This window comes from Crocodylus porosus, unplaced genomic scaffold, assembly GCF_001723895.1.
Source record: "Crocodylus porosus isolate Cpor-Errol unplaced genomic scaffold, CroPor_comp1, whole genome shotgun sequence".
Classification (NCBI taxonomy): domain Eukaryota; kingdom Metazoa; phylum Chordata; order Crocodylia; family Crocodylidae; genus Crocodylus; species Crocodylus porosus.
Window position 1 is genome coordinate 75,253,597 of NW_017728943.1, and position 16,493 is coordinate 75,270,089.

At 46.6% G+C, this 16,493-nt stretch overlaps 1 protein-coding gene across 1 annotated transcript in view; it reads right to left on the minus strand.

Moving 5' to 3' along the window:
* The window catches only part of PLB1 (phospholipase B1), a 102,706-nt gene extending 87,550 nt beyond the window's left edge, over positions 1–15,156 (minus strand). Inside the window, exons 1-7 of the mRNA XM_019548590.1 lie at positions 14,975–15,156; positions 11,836–11,887; positions 10,770–10,856; positions 7,689–7,751; positions 6,490–6,572; positions 4,035–4,113; positions 1,477–1,572 (exon numbers count right to left, since the gene is read on the minus strand). Of these exons, the coding sequence (XP_019404135.1) occupies positions 1,477–1,572; positions 4,035–4,113; positions 6,490–6,572; positions 7,689–7,751; positions 10,770–10,856; positions 11,836–11,887; positions 14,975–15,156 (642 nt within the window). The remainder of the gene's footprint in view (positions 1–1,476; positions 1,573–4,034; positions 4,114–6,489; positions 6,573–7,688; positions 7,752–10,769; positions 10,857–11,835; positions 11,888–14,974) is intronic.
* Between the last annotated feature and the right edge of the window lie 1,337 nt (positions 15,157–16,493).

Genomic DNA, 16,493 nt, shown 5'->3' on the forward strand with positions numbered 1-16,493 from the left:
AAAAAAAAAAAACAACCTGAAGAAAACCCAGGAATCACCGCTGCTGCCGGTGGGGGTGATCCTTGCTGTCTCGTGCCACGTGGGGGGCTCTGCAGGAGCCCCCAAAGCCCCGAGGCTGCACCGGGAGCGGCGAGTCCCAGGGTTTCTCTCCCCTTTTTTTTTTCTGAAAGGGCCAGAGCCCCAGCAGGCAGAGCAGCCATGGGGGGGCTGGCAGGGAGTAGGTGGGGGTCAGAAGCGCTGGCAGGGGTACCTCCATGGTCCCCTCCCCCAGGCCTCCCTCCCCCGCCCCTAGTACTTACCAGCTTGGAGTGGCTGCAGCTCCCTGCTGCAACCACTGGGGACTGCCCGAATCACTGAAGCTCTCTGAAACTTTTCAGAGCTCTTCGAATCTTTGGCATCGATTTGGACCTTTAAATTGGTCCCCTGATTTGATTTGGATTCAGAGATTCGGCCACCAAATCGGGCCGAAGCTCCTGCAAATCAAATTACCACCCGAAGCTTCGCACAGTCCTAGTGAATATCCATAATTACAATTAAAAGGTGTCTGCACCTCCATTTGAAATTTCCAAAGGGATCCAGACTTCCATTAAAAAATGTTTAGGGGTCTATAAATGAAAAAAAAAGGTTGAAAACCACTGGTCTAGCGGGGCTCCACTCCTAGATTGGCTACCAGCCAGAATTAAAGAGCCCAGTCTACCCTGTCATGGAGTAGATTTCTTTAATTTCCACAACTTTTCGGTGGCATCTCTTTCCTCACAGGTAAGATTAGTGCCCGATTCTGCCTGAAGCCATTGGCACCTTAGAGGTTACCAGGTTATTTAACTGCCACCCAGCACTCAGTGTTAACCATCACAATGTTAACATCTACTGTAAATTATGGTAGCAGGTGAACCTGACCTGACACAATCATAATAGGAGCAATTCAGTGAAATAAAGGTAGCCTAACAATGTAGTAGTTACCAGCAGTTTTACTCATGGTTTGCTGCTTACCTAACAAAGCCCTGTACTATAACTGTTATAACCTTAGTTTAGGATATGGCCAAGATCCTGATGAGTTTGCCTGAGGGTTGTTCTGTATTGTTGAGCTGTCACCCTGCAAGAGAAGCAAGCTTGACTAAAGGAAAAAGAGCTCAGCTTCATTTTCTGATTCCTAAGATGTTTTTTTCCCTGCTCTATGTTTGGGAAATGCTGTTGTTGAATGGAGGGCATCTGGGGACCTACTACAGTGTCCGTAACTCTGTGATCATAAGGAGGCATAATTCAGGGCTGCACAATGCTCTTTCAAGTATACACATATATCTCCCTATCTGTCTGAAGATGCAAGCTATGAAACCTTTTTCCCCCCACTCCTTGCTCTTTTCATTTCTTGATAGGATAGCTAATAAGAGAATCCAGCCTACTAAAGGACTATCTTGCTTGGATGTGCCAGGCATTTGTGCTCAGTCTGCACAGCATAACACCTCTAGTCCATCTCACCATGTTGTTCCAGAGGATCACACCCAAGGCAGCATGTTCCCCTTCAGCGAGTTCCACCTGCGTCTTGGATATGGAACTGCCCATAACCTGTCTGCCCTGGAAGAGAAAGCATTTTAGAGCACAACAGTGTGGAATGGCCTTGTGTCATTTATGCATAAGCCCAGGAACAAGTGCTTTTCAAAGGAGCTACTCAGCACTGGAAAGACCCATTTGTAAACTGATCTGCACAAGTAACCCATAAACCCAGCCATGAATGGCCTCCACTTAAGTCCCACATAGAGAAGTGACTGCTGTAGCATGTTCTGTGGGGCAACAGTGAAGGTGCAACATTTCCATTACATGGCATGGAGATCAGTAACAACAACTGTTACAGGAGTAGGCTGAAGAGGAATAACAGATGGGATTAAAAACTCCATTAGGAATAAGGATCCTTTGCTTTAGCTGCCACTTAAAAGCATTTTTAAAATGCTGGCTTGAAGAACTTGGTCATACCTGTTTGGAAGTTCATAGAATATATATTTTTAATAAAAATGACAGCCCATGAAAGAGCTTAGTAGCTCACAGCCTGCAAGTCACTCTTAACAGCTCTGTTGTATCCAAGAACCACCCAAGCACAAGGCAGTTGTGTGTCTACAATGAGAAATAATTATTTTAACATGAATGAAAAACCAGGCCTGACAGTCCTGAAAACTGAAATTCACAACATATAAGATATTTATCAACAAAATGGGCACATCATATGCCACAGCAGTGGAAGGAGGCCCCTCCACTAACACACTAGCACTGACATGGGATATAGGACAATTTCTTTTTCCTGATTCTGTTCAATTTTTGTTGTTCAATTACTGTGCTCACACAGTAACAATGAAGATACTGCTTGTTTTGGAAGCTTTGGCGATACCCTAAGCTACTAAAACCCATCAACTCATTTTACAGTAGTCAACAAACAAAAATGAAGTGTTAATAGATTTCGGCACTTGATCCAAGTTATTTTCAGGCCAGTTATCTAAGAAGTACCATTTTCATTTCCTATTACCTTTCCCACTGAGCCTTCTAGGCCTTTCAAAGCTTCCTTTACAATCACAAAGGGTTAAATTCTACTCATACATTTTGTAAGCCCATGGATCTAAATCCTATATGTATTTATCCCAGTGGCTCTATGGGATTAAAACATCAAGACAATATTTGTCCTGAGGGATCCAGACTATATCCATCTCATAATTCCACCTCCCAACCCTATTTTTAAATATTTCAACATTTATTGCCCATTCTCTCTCTCTATTCCCCATTTTAAAAAAAATAATTAATCATATTTCCCCCCTTAGTTCTAATTAGCAACACACATGGGCACAATCAGGGATCAGCAAGGGATGCCAGCACATAAATGCAAAACAAGTATCTGCCAAGCCACCTGCCATGACTGTTTTCAGATGCCTATGGGCTAATTTGCAAAGATGTCATGACTTGCATCTATAGGAGCAGTAGTGCCCAGCACCTCTGGACAACCACATCTGTAGGGCCATTCTGAGCCAACTTTTGCCTCACTTACAGTGATATCACACACTACTGACCAGAACAGGGTTACTGCAGAGCAACAGCTGTTTTAAGGGAGATTAACCATCTGGCCCTTAACAACTGATTCAGAGGCATGCCTGACTCCTATTGACTTGAAGAGGAGCTAAGCAGCTCACAAGAGAAAAGAACCAGCTGAACATTGCACTGTCACCAAGGGTCATCCAGAAATCATGGAAAGCTTGATGTTCACTCACTGTTCTAAATGGCAGATTTATGTCTTGGAGGAAGGGCTGAAGAACAACAGTGAAATCATCCCTCACATCATATCTCCTTGACTCCAGCAGCTTTTCCCAGGCATCCTGAATGATAGATACTCATTTAATGAAATTGAATCTGTCACACAGAGAGCATAATATATGTCCAGTTTATCCACAGCTTGGATGAATTTAAGCTCATCCTCACCCCTAATATACTACCATAATCAAATTCCATAAACAAAGACAAAAGTAGTATTTTAATGAAGCCATTTTCTGCAATAATTCCTAATGTCCCTGTGGCTATTAGAGAACTGCATTCAATTAACACCATTTTCTCAGAAGGAGTAACAGTGAGGCATTGTAATCAAGCGTCACACTTAAGGATGCAAATTGGTGCTTTATAGCTTCGGGAAGGAATCACAGCACAACTGGCCACTTACAATTTGGCTAATTTCTGCCTTCTCCTAACTCCTCCAGCATTAGTTAGTACCAGAGGCAGAATACTGGAGTAAACAGAACAGTGCTCTGACTAGAAGTGGCAAACCCTGTGTTACTAAGAGCGATACCATTGTTAACACCTACAGCAGGTGCTGAGAGTGATAAATTACACAGTGGATTTAATCTCATGTGTTTCTGATGCCAGATAGATGTAGAGAAGCTGTGATCTTGGGTAAGACAGTTATCTGTATTAGATAACTAACACCTTACCCCTACTTAACTGTGCACACAAGTACAGCACTACCCTTATTGCCCTAGGACAAAAACAATATATGAGATAAGCCGTACCTGATAGGACCATCTCAATATGACATCATCAAGTCTGGAACGTTCCTTGGAACAGCTACATTGCTTCCAGGATGTATCACTACGGAATAAAACAACACAAAAATAACCAGAAAAAGATTAGAAACTTTTCAAGTAATAATCTATATGCTATTAAGATGTGGATGGCATTTTAATAAGCAATTAACAGTCATGTTTTAAGACAGTGAAGAGCAACCTTTCTAACAGGCATACCATAAGTTACCCCTGCACCCTCCCTAAGTACCACTCCAATCCCTTTTCCCTGCCTGATCTGCTGCTCTGCTTTCTGCTCCCAGCCCTGATGCTCCCTGTGTGCTTTGCTTTCTAGTCACCTTCCCAATCTGCTGGGTAACTGAGAAACTTGTGGCACCTGTGCTGTAAGTTGGCCACCCCTGTATTAGAACATGTCTGAAGATCCACAAATCACTAATGAAAAATCTTGTATATATTGACAAGGACCAGAAGCCACATGTAGCACTTGGATCTTCCATTTAATCACAGAATGATACTGGTTTCCATGTCCCATACACTGGGCAGTTTCTTGGCTTTCAAAGCTGGCAAATACAGCCAGCTTCATATAGTTCAGGGTCATACAAAGCACCAGCATTTTCCTACTCAAAACAACTGTCTCAGGTAATTTAGCATTAGTTTTCAATTAGTAGGGCTGTGCAAAGTTTCAGTCCCTGATTTGATTCAGTGGAGATTTGGCCCGATTCGGTATCTGGCTCTCTGAATACAAATCAAATCAGAGGACCCTGTATCTCTCTGAATCGACTCAGAAAGATTTGGAAAGATTCAGCGATTTGGACATAGACACCACTTTAAATGTTTTTTCTAAATACCTCTAGGTAGCAGGGGCTCATGAGTGCTGCAGTTCTGGGGTACATGGAGTTTCCCACAGAGGCACATGTAGGGGGGTGCTCCCCAGCATACTCAGCAGCAGACCCAGAAGTGGACCTGAAGCACTTCCAGTCCACTTCTGGGTCTGTCAGAGAGCACACCAGAGAGCCCCCCCTGTGCCCCTCCGGCTCAGTGAGTGGTGCCTCCAGGGTCTGGGGGGGCACCTGGGGTCCCCCCAAGGCTGATCACTGAGCTGAGGAAGAGCTGGTGGGGGGACAGCATACTCCCCTGCAGACCCAGAAGTGGACCAGAAGTACTTCCCGGTAAGCCGTCTAGCATGTGCCCACCCCCCCACACTCCTGTGGGATGCTCTATCCACCCCAGCATCACAGCGTTCACAAGCCGCCTGGTATCTTGAGGTATGTGGAAAAAAGATTTAAAGTTGTGTCTATGTCTGGATTGCTGATTCTCCAAATCAGTATCGAATTTTCAGATTCAGATTCAGCCAAGTCAAATTGGGGACAGTGATCTGAATCAATTAATCGAATCACTGCCCCTGATTCGGGATGAATCCAAATCAAATAGGGTCTGTTTTGCACGCCCAATCAATTACCTCTGTCTCCATAGTCACTTGGGAAAACTGAACTCTGTTGCAATCATTTCCACAGGAACCTTTGCCTTAATAACTGGAGGAGCCTTTAAGCTAAGACCTGAATGGGAGCCTCAAAGCTAGTGTCTGCCAAGGAGTGGCCAGATACAAGAAGAGACTTAACTAACCAGCTGAGTTTCCCAGTTGGTGATTGGATATGCATGCTACACATTCCTGAATTTGACATGAGGATTAAAGTCCTTTCTTCCTGGGTTGTTGTGGGCAGCCGTATCAACAGAAGCAGGAGTTAGTTTCACTCAGCCAGGCTGAGCACTGCTGGAGGGTTGCAGGTGTAGATATCTCTACACCTCTCTGGTCCAGACCTATAATCATCTCTACAGACTTCTGCTTGCACCTGTGTTTTGTGGACACCTTGTGCTGTGAAAATCTCACTCAACTCAAAGTGTAGATGAATACCACAGCAAGTGAACAAAGCTTCAAAGAGAAGGGAGGAGTGGGAGTAGCTTGTAAATCAGTGGAATGATTCAGCAGGAAAAATGTACAGCTACACCATGTTGCTGACAACTAGAAAGCAAAAAACTAGACAGCAAAATTATAAATTGAAAACCCCACAGCTAGTATTCCAGCCCACTCCAATGAGTTATGGCATGCAGTACACAGCCTTGCTAATACCAGTCCCTCCACTCTGCTTCCTAAGTAGCCACTCTTCTCATGCCTGCCTCTGAGTAACTGCAAGGAGAATGAGTTGAAGTTTTCCCCTCTTGTTCACTGGGGCAAGGAACCCATCCATGCCTCCAGTCAGAGTATTTTAAGCTATGATGTGGTATTGATGGGAGAGATGTTCTGTCTGAAACAAAATGTTAAAATTTTTTAAAACTCCCTGCTCATAAAACCCTAATGTATGGATAGCAAGCTATCATTCATATGTCTATGGGCTACTAGAAGGAGACTAATGCTCATTACTCGGTTACAAGAACATCTTTTTACCTTGTTTTATTCTGAGTTCCACGTACAAGAGAGGAGATCACGAGCTCAGTGGAATCCACCAGGTTCACAAAGGTTTTTGGGAGCTACAGTGATAACAGCAAAAAATAAAACTCACATTGCAAATACTATCAGTTTTTTATTCATTGCTTTAAATAGTACTTTTGACTGACATTGGTAAGTGAAGATTTCTGTTAATCTACTGAACAGGGGCATCATCCTTGAGCTGGAAGGACCACCTCAAAGAATCAGTCACCTCAGTCCTAGCTAACTTCATCCATGACCCTATTTTTGAGACCGCCACCCAGTGTTATGTTAGCAGTTACTCACGAAGGACAGTTATGGCATGGAGTCCAGAGCAGTGACCCCTGAACTCATTTTACATATATCACTATCTAGCCACCATGCAATAATACCTGTCATTGACTATTGACTTGAACTGGAACTGAACAGGTGGTCTGCTATTTATGTAGTGATGTAAGCTGTAGTTCCAGCCTCATATGTTTCCTACTTCTAACTCAGGATGCAGCCTTGCTACTGCATCTGCATTGGGGGTAAGGCGGTGCATGTGTGTGCGTACAGAAAAAAAGGAAGGCTTGCAGGAAGGTGAAAACTCCAAAAAAAATGAGTTAATGAGACTTTATTCATGCAAAATGCTCACTGAGACTGCTGAAAGGTGAGATTTGGAATAAGATTTGAAGGGGAAAAAACGAGTTAAGAATTCAGGATTTGGCCCAGTGCATTCAAAATAATGGAATTTCAGCAAGTAATTAGAGGAAAAAAAGTCCTTGATTCATGCTATTGACATTCCTTAGATAAGATAAACAAATATAGGAGAAAGGGCTTGTTTTACCATTGATACATGACAATAAATTCTACTTAAGCAATACAGCAATAAGGTCCAGGAAATGGGACATTTCCCAGAGATAATGATCAGTTGATGGTGCATAGCTCAGTCAATAAGAAGCCCTTAGGAAATCAAAAGGTTTTAGGATGAAAATGAAAACAGGTTTTGGTTTCCTTATGTCACCATTTTAAAAATGTCTTTTCATCTATAAAATCTCAAAATATGCAAATAAAGCACTTAAGGACAATGGGTGGCATTTGCAAAAGCACTTAGTTATTTAGAACAACTTCCTATTAAAGACAATGAAACTTATGCTAGAATTAGGTCCTGCTTAAAATCAATTAATAGTTCTTACTTCTTCATATAAAAAATCCAAAATTCCTTTAAGTCTTTCCATACTGTCCAGTGAGTGAGTCCCCTGTTAAAAAAAAAAAGAAATAAAAAAATAGTTTAGCAATTGGATGTGAAAAGGCACATGTGCACGTCTCTTGGAACTGGAAAGAAAATTCAAGCCTCCATTAAACCCATAGGAGAACAGAAAGTAATGTTTGCCATGACTGGCTCCACTTATTGAGCCAATATACTAAGATGCTGCCAGTGATAGCCACATTCTGGATAGAGCATGATCTAGCACTTAGGGGCAAAAGAAATCAAGGAATCAATACTTTGATTTATCTGGCCTTGATTAGCCAATTTAAACATGGGAAAGCATAGACTCAAACAGATGGAAATAGACTCTAGAGACTTGGAAATGAAACAAACACATTACACCGTCCTTGGTCTTATTGGTGCAGACAGAAGTGACATTTTTCAAGCTATCTAGCCCCTGGAAGAGCTCCACACCTATGTCATAACACATGTGCACAGCTACAAAGTGCTTTTAAAATGGCTGATCACACAAAAATTTAACCCTGTTTAAATCAGGTATTACATTAAGGTGCTCAAAAGCAGAGCCTTCAGGTTGGTACCCATCCTCCAGGCTTTCAGGGAGCTCCCAGCTGCTGAATGGCCAGAATCGGGGGGGTGGAGGGTGAGGAAATGGGGCCCCCTAGCCTTACGCACCTACCCCCTCCAGTTACCCCAGCTGAGGTATTGGGGGGAGCTGGGTCGGGCCCCCAAGGCAAAGGGACCTCTTACCCCGGCCCCCCGCCACCTCCAGGAGCAGCCAGCATTTTGCTCTGGGCTGCTGAATGGCTAGAGCTGGGGGGGAGGGCAGAGTGGAACTCAGCTCATTCATATCACAGGCCCCCTCTGGCTCCCCCTGTACCTCAGCCAGGGTACAAGACAAGGGGCCCATTCCCACCCCCCGCCCCCAGCTCTGGCTATTCAGCAGCTGGGATCTCCCTGCCCTCCCTGCTCCCCCTTCCCTGCTGACAGCCCTGGATGGGGAGGAAGGGAGGCGAGGCAGGACAGGGCTGGTAGAAGAGCAGTTCGGCAGCCTTCTGGGAGGCTGTTGGAGTGCCCCACATGCTGGGCTGGGCTGCTGCAGGTGGATCCAGGGCATGGGGGACGGTGCCAGCTAGATCCAGGGGCTGGTGCAGGCTGGGGGAGCGGGGGGACCCTCTAAAGCACCATGAGTTAAAGCAGGGCCCTAGCATCTGCCTGTGCCCACTGAGATCATCTTCACTAATAACAGAAGATGATCATATAGATGTCTTCCTTGAGGGAAGACATGCCTCTGTCTTAGACACTGAAGCAGGGAAGGACCCTGCAGAATGTCCCACTCTTGTATAGCTCTTGTCCCCATGTGAGCCTTTTAAATGTTTTATCTAAATTACTCTTGGCCACCTCTGATGAAAGAGCTTTCAGGACTTCTCTTGGCACACCACCCCATTTAGTCTAATTACTCTCATGGTTAAATTTCACTTTTTTTCAGCTCATTCCTTATTATGGTCCCTTAACTATCTTCTATGATGGCTGCTTCCTTTCCTCCTGTGTTATTCCCTCTCAAGTATTCATAGGCAGTTATCTCTACTCTAGTCTTTGAATAGAGTAATTTTAGAGAATTCATTAGAGCCCTGAAGAAAGACCATGGCACAGGCTTTGTCATTTCATTTTTTTTAATAATATGGGCAATTTGGTGCAATCTGATGCCCACCAAAGGCACAGAAAAATTGCTATTTCAAAGTGTCTTTATGAACTAGAGATAAGAGCAGTTCAAAGCAAAGGTGGCTCTCAGCAGAGGGAGAAGCAGCATCAGGTGGCAGGAGAATATGTCACTGGACCTCAGTTAAAAGTCTGCCCCATTTCTCCAAACACCATTGGATGAATTAACTGTGCTCATGGGGAAAAAACAACAGAGAGTCAATAAAACTTGACTGACATTGGTCATGTTGTTTTACATTCAGTTGGAAGGTGCTCAGGCATAACAGTGGTGTGTGTGCCATATGAGTCTATTTAAATAGAATGGAAACATCAGAAAGAAAAACAGGAAGATAATGCATGGTCCTGAATGAGAGGCAAAGACAGACAGTACCTTTCACTCTTTGTAAGAAATAATCCTTAGCCCATATTTCAAAATGCCTCTAAGGGAAAGCCAATACCACTATGGTACCATGCAAGCAATAAGCCCTGCCCACCCACTCCCCTCTACACAAGTCAACCCCAGAAATGAGATGATGAAGATAGCTAGGAAGCCAACACCCACCACCATGCCCAAAGTCCTATGTTCCCAGTGTGCTCAGCAGAGGCAGGGCAGGTCTCCCATCTGGTCTGACTCAGCCTAGTCTCTGAGAGCAGACCAAATCATTAACTTAGGCAATGTGGTTGAATATAATTGACCTATGCAGTCAGCTTCTCCAAACTGGGGGCACCCACCAGCATATTGGGCAGTGCCAACTCTTGCATGCTGACTGCGGTGATGCAGTCACATGCCAATGCAGCACCAAGTGCTTTTGTGGCCTCCAGTAAGGGTGGTGGCCAGGGCTGTGACCACAGTTGCCCCCCTCAGTCATGCTACTGATGCTCAACAGTGAGAGCTTAGAGCATCCCCAGGCTGTCCTCATTGCTTGATGCATGCAAAATAAGTCAACATGGGAAGGTCTTTTTACTGCAAAAGTGAGACTGAGTTTCCTGCAGTCACAGGACAGATATACATTAAGTTACATGAGACATCTTGCTAAATCTAGTTTGCATATCAGAACCTGATGTGGGACACTGACGGCATAGGTCAATTATATTCAACCACATTGCCTAAGTTAATGATTTAGTCAGCTCTCAGAGACTAAGCTGCGGACCAGATGTGAGACCTAAGCAAGAAAAATCCCAGTGCTCAAGAAAATGGTGCTGGACTTTCAATGGCCACTACTTTCTTTGAGTGGGTAGGAAACAGAGGTAGACAAGAATATCCAGAACCCACCCTGGATCCACTCCTGCCCAGGAGTCCCTGATCTTAGCTGCCTGCTGTGACTGCTAGACCATACTTTGGACAGCTTACCTGGTAAACTGAAGCACAGGGAGGACATGGGTCTTCAGTACTAAAGAAAATGGTGATTAACTTCCAGTCATTTTGGAAATCTATAATCTGGAAGGAAAGAGCACAAGAGGAAGAAGATGGCATGCTGTAAGAGGACAAAAACCTCAGTCATCACTTTCTTTCCTCATCCTGCCCATTTTAGCTATCTTTCCATGGGACTAGCTGATGATGCAAACATAAATCTGAAGCCAACAAACCAGCTGTGTTCAAGATATTTGTCACCAGTGATGATAGAAATGTTATTCCACCTGAGGACATAGGCATCTGGGGCTAGTTCACATTAGCTTCACATCCCAAAGCCTAACCTAAAAGGTTCAATTTCATCAAGTTTCCTACTAAAATTACTGCCCCACTTTCCAGCCCAGCATCAATATATAGTGCCTTTGAGCTCCCAGCAAAAAGCAGTGGACAACAGAATCTATTTTATAATCACTTTTGCCGTTTAAGCAAAGACTTGTTGGTGTGGTATACAACAAAATAAGTGCATGAAGCTTCAAGGTAGGATTTTCAAAACACTGAGCCTTAGCCCAATTCTGTTCTCCTTCATGTCAGCCACCAACATTAGCACAGGCAATCTTTTGTCATCACTGGGTATTTTGAAATTGGAACCCAGCGTAGTATGAAGAGAAGTGGAGGACATTGTATTATTGCTGTATTCCAAGAAGATTCCTCAGGAGCCTAGGTACAATCATGCAGTATAGATCATAGAAGTCATAACTTTGTTAATCAATAGGAACTGCACCAGGATCACTATTAACCAAGTACCTAGAATACCCTGGCAAAACTATAACAAGGCAGGACATCTTCCTAAGTAACACTGGGTACTTTGGAAAGGACAAGTCAATTATTATTTTCAATCAAAACATTAGTTTATTACCCATGAATAACTAATAGTCTCCATTACTAACTGATCCCAGGTGTCATGTTCAAAATATTTCGAAATTCAACTAAATCTTGTCCCTTGGCCTCTCATGCGTGCCTGTGTTCCACATTGGGTTCTTTGAAATGTTCTGTATTGCAAGCATACCTGACTCTGTTTCATACGCTGAACCATGTCTCTGGCTTGGTCTAACAGGTCTCTGCAGAACAAAAGGAAAAGATAAATGGTCAAATCTTTTGAAGGTAAAGATTTGGCTGATTTTCTGCATGTAAATAATAGCATGCGACTGAGAGTCTAATTTGCAGACGTGACTGAGTTGGTGGATATCTACCTACCCTCATTTGAAACCAAAGAAAAATTGTTTTTGCTGATGAAAAACAAGAAAGACAGAAAGAAAGACTTTTGACTTTTTATAAAGGTTTATTAAGGGAAAAAGGAATAACAATCCAACAAAAAAATAAAACACCGCCTATGCAGGGGCCCAGGTACAACAGACAGAGCCTAGGGCTATGGCCTGCAAGCCCTGCCCTCACAGTCTAAAAAACAGAAACAGCTAGTACAACAACAGCCCGCTCAGACCCCTGCTGGTATCCCGGGAAGGGGCAAGAAGTATCACAGCACGAGGACTAAACAGATGCCCTCGACACTGCAGAGCACCCCTTGAGTGGCCCAACATGCCTGGATGGTGGGTACTGTCCACTGGAGGACTGCAGGTTCAAATTCCAGGCATGCCTGGACCAAGAAATAAGAGTCTCAGGGCATCATTAAAGCCAGCCCCAGCAAGTTGGTTCCTGAGGCTCTTGAGGATAGCCATCTTACCCTGACCAAGCAAAGCGTTGGCCAGACAGATAACATGCCACCCAGCATGGGAAAGAAAACAAATAGGTGTTCTCTATGAGGTCCAAGTCTAGTGCCTCAGACAAGATGCCAAGGGCAGCAAAGAGCAGCAGTAGCCGGGGACACCTGAGGAAGGAATGGAATAAATCCTTTCCTACCTCCCCTGGGCAAAAAAGACAGGCCACTGATGCAGTCAGGTTCATGTGGCAGATGAGAGTGCCAGTGACCAGTATTGCATGCAGCAACCACCACTGAAGGTTGCCAGTCCATTTGGCAATGGGTAGCTTATAAAGCATGTGCCACACAGGGTGAGCTGGTGTCAGTGCCACTAGGTGCTGCCTCCACTTCATGTCAGGTCAAGTGGCAAGGATGCGAGTGTGGTAGACACAAACCACCCATGTGTACAGGGTTTTCTGGGGAAGCACATCAAGATGAATCCCAGCATCACTGTCAGGAGGCACGGGAAAAGTCAGTAAGGTGCCAGGTCCACCGCCCAGATCATTATCCACAGCTGGGACAATGGGCAGCGGTGGAAAGGGAGACATCTCCGGCAGGTAAGTCCCGCCATGCTCGGAGGTAATCCTTGATGGCAGCCGCTGCCTCCACTGTCAGGGTGGCCTTCACTTCCCTCAAGAGACGGGCGGCACAGTGGACCGAATGCATGCCCAACCGGGGAACCAGAGCCTCGGCTGACAGCCAGTCCAACCAGGCCATTTCAAGAATCTGGCCTAGCCAGACCATAAGTGATGGGATAAGAGAGTCAGCGTGGCTATCACACCTGAGGCTCAACAGCCTGTGGTACAGGGCCATGTTGTAGACAAGTGGTTCCTGCAGCAACTGTGGAAATTGCAGATGTCTGGCCTGGGGTTGGAGGTAGAAGGCAGCCCGCCAGGCCTGCACCAGGCTGCGGTAAAAGGGCAGGGGGATGCCCCAGTCCAGGAGGGCAGGATCCAGGAGAAAGAGTTCTCCGTCAAACCCAAGGTTCCCTACCTGGCGCAGAAACACACAGGCCAGCTGTTGCCAGGGAGGGCAGTCTTCACAATACAGGTGTCTATGGAGAGCCTGCAGGTGGAAAACAGCCACTCTACCTGCCAAGTCAACCAAGCCCTGACCTAGATAGAAAACAGCTTGGGGGAGCCAATGGTGTCCACCCCAGAAAAAGTCCACCAGAGGTCTTTGAAGCTGTTTGAGTAAATCTGGCGGGGGGGTCCAGCATGGCATACTGGTGCCATAATGCTGCAGTTGCCAAATTGTTCATAATGAGGACCCGCCTATCATAGGAGAGGTTGGGCAAGCGCCAGTGCCACCGCCACCACCGCACATACGCCTTCTCCTCCTCACTGAGGCCTTCCCAATTCCAGGCTGGGAAGACTGATGGGCTGAGGAACACCCCCAGAGCTTTAAGGCCCTCATGCTGCCAGGCGAGACCCACGGGCAGGTCTGGGGGGGGATGACTGGCCCACGCACCAAGGAGTAGGGCATTCCTCTTAGGCCAGTTAACACGAGCTGAGGAAGCACACTTATAAGCATGCTGACAGTCCACCAGCAACTGGACATCACCCTGGGTGCTGAAGAGAATGGTCACATCATCTGCATACACTGGTGGGCCACCTAACTGGTGGGCCACCAACCAAACCAGAAGTCAATAAAAGAACAAGGCCACTCAGGTGCCGTCACAGAACATGAAGCAGGGGCTCACTGGCCAGAGCGTATAGCATTCCTGAGAGGGGGTCGCCCTCGTAGATGCCCTTGTGAGCTGGGAATGGAGCACAGAGTACGCCGTTCACTTTCAAAATATTGGAGATGTCTCAGTACAGTACCTGGAGGGTGGAGGTGAAGACCAGTCCAAAGCCAAAGCCCTCTAGGGTCTGAAAAAGGTAGTTGTGGCTAACCCTATTAAAGCCATTTTCCTGGTCCAAGGAGACGAGCCCAACATTCAGTCCAAAGTGGTCCGCGGCTGTCACCAGGTCATGAAGCAGGAACAGATTGTCCTGGATGGTCCTGGCCAGCATGCAGTAGCTCTGTTTGGGACCAGTGACTGAGGCTATGACAGTACACAGTCGATTGGCTAAGGCTTTGGCCAGAATCTTGTAGTCGGCACACAGAAGGGATACTGGCCACCAGTTCTTAATGCAGCTGAGGTCCCCTGTCTTTGGTAGCAGGGTGAGAGCTGCCCGGCAATAGCTGACAGGCAGGATTTTATCAATGAGGCTCTCATGAAATACGTGCAAGAGGTAGAAGCCAAGGAGGGGCCAGAAGGTCTTATAAAACTTGGCAGGCAGCCCATCAAGCCCTGGGGCTTTGCTTGTGGTGAGGTTCCCCATAACAATTGTGAGTTCCTCCAGGGATAGCTCTTGCTTAAGTTCATCAACTGCTATTGGGCACAGCTTGGGCAGGACCCTTGTGTAAGGGCATAGCGGACTCTGGGCAGAGAGGTTCAGCCACATACAGGTCTTGATAGAAGGCTACAGTGTGACAGCGGATCTCAACAGAATCTGTGAGTGTCTGGCCATCTGGAGTCTTGAGATGGTCAAGGATTTTCTGCAGGGCCCGTCTCTTTTCCAAGTTGAAAAATAACTGGGTTGGGGCATCAGCCTCTGCCAACTCTTGGCAGTGAGCACGAATCCTCATGCCTTGGGCTGCACCCTCTGCCAGCTCCCAGAGGTGCTTCTTCTGAAGCTTAAGGCTCTCAAGTAGTCCTGTGTCTCTACCAGCTTCATGTAGGGTTACCTCAAGCTTTGCTACATCCCCCTCCAACCCTCAGACTTGGCGACGGAGCTCGCTCATTGCCAGCTCTGTGTATTGCTGGCAGAAAGCTCTGATCTGTGCCTTCCCCCACATCCCACCATTGCTTCCAGGAGGCAGATGTGGTTCTCACAGTCTCCCATGTCCACCAGAAATAGGCAAAGCATTCACCAAAGTGAGCATCTTGCAGCAAGGGGGTGTTAAAACACCAGTAGGGTGCCCAGGAACATGCTGTGCCAAGGAGACTTAGCTCACAGCAAGTAAGACTGTGATCTGAGAGCCGGGATGGAATAATGCAGGACTGGCAGGCAATGCTTGGCAACATACAAGCAGTCAAGGCATGCCAAGGCAATCCCACCAGTAGGCCTGTGTAAAGTAGCTAGTATTTGCTTCGGATTCGGCCAATTCAGGAGATAGTGATTCAATTTGATGATTCAAATCACTACCCCTAATCAATTTGGCTGAATCTGATTTGGAGATTTGGCTGCTGCTGAATCAGCTGAATCTCCAAATCACACAGGCCCCATCCCCCACCACTCTCAATGGTTGCCCCGCCCACCCCAGCTCCCAGCTCTTTGGTGAAAAAAAGTCCCCGCTAACCGAGTGCTGCCTGGAGGGGGGGTAATCTCCGCTGTCCCACGCCATGTGGGGGGTTCTGTCACGAGACCCACCGACCCATGCCTAGTCTCCCAGTCCCCACCATGGCTGCCCCACCTGCCCTAGCTCCTGGCCCTTTAAAAACAACAACAACAACAACAACAAAAAGCCCCAACTCACCAGCTACTCCCCAGCTGGGGGAGGCAATCCCCGCTACCCCCCACTTCCCCATGCTGCATGGGAGGATCTTCCCTGAGACCCCAGAAGCCCTGAGACCACTGCAGCAGCTGGTGAGTGTGGGGGTTTTTTGTTTTTTTTTTCCTTAAAGAGCCAGAGCTGGGGCAGGCAGGGCAGCCATGGGGGGAGCTGGAGGAGCAGGCGAGGGTCGGAGGGCTCGTGGCAGAGCTCCCCATGCAACATGGGGCAGTGGGGGGCAGCAGGGATTGCCCCCCCGCCAGGCAGCAGCTGGTGAGTAGAAGCTTTTTTTTAAAGAGCTGGGAGCTGGGGTGGGCAGGGCAGCCATGTGAGGGTTGGGGGGTGGGAAGAGGTCAGGGGGTGATCACAGGGCTGAGGGAGCAGGCAGGGGATGGGGCGTGGCAGGGTTCCCCCCATGGTCCTCTCCCCCC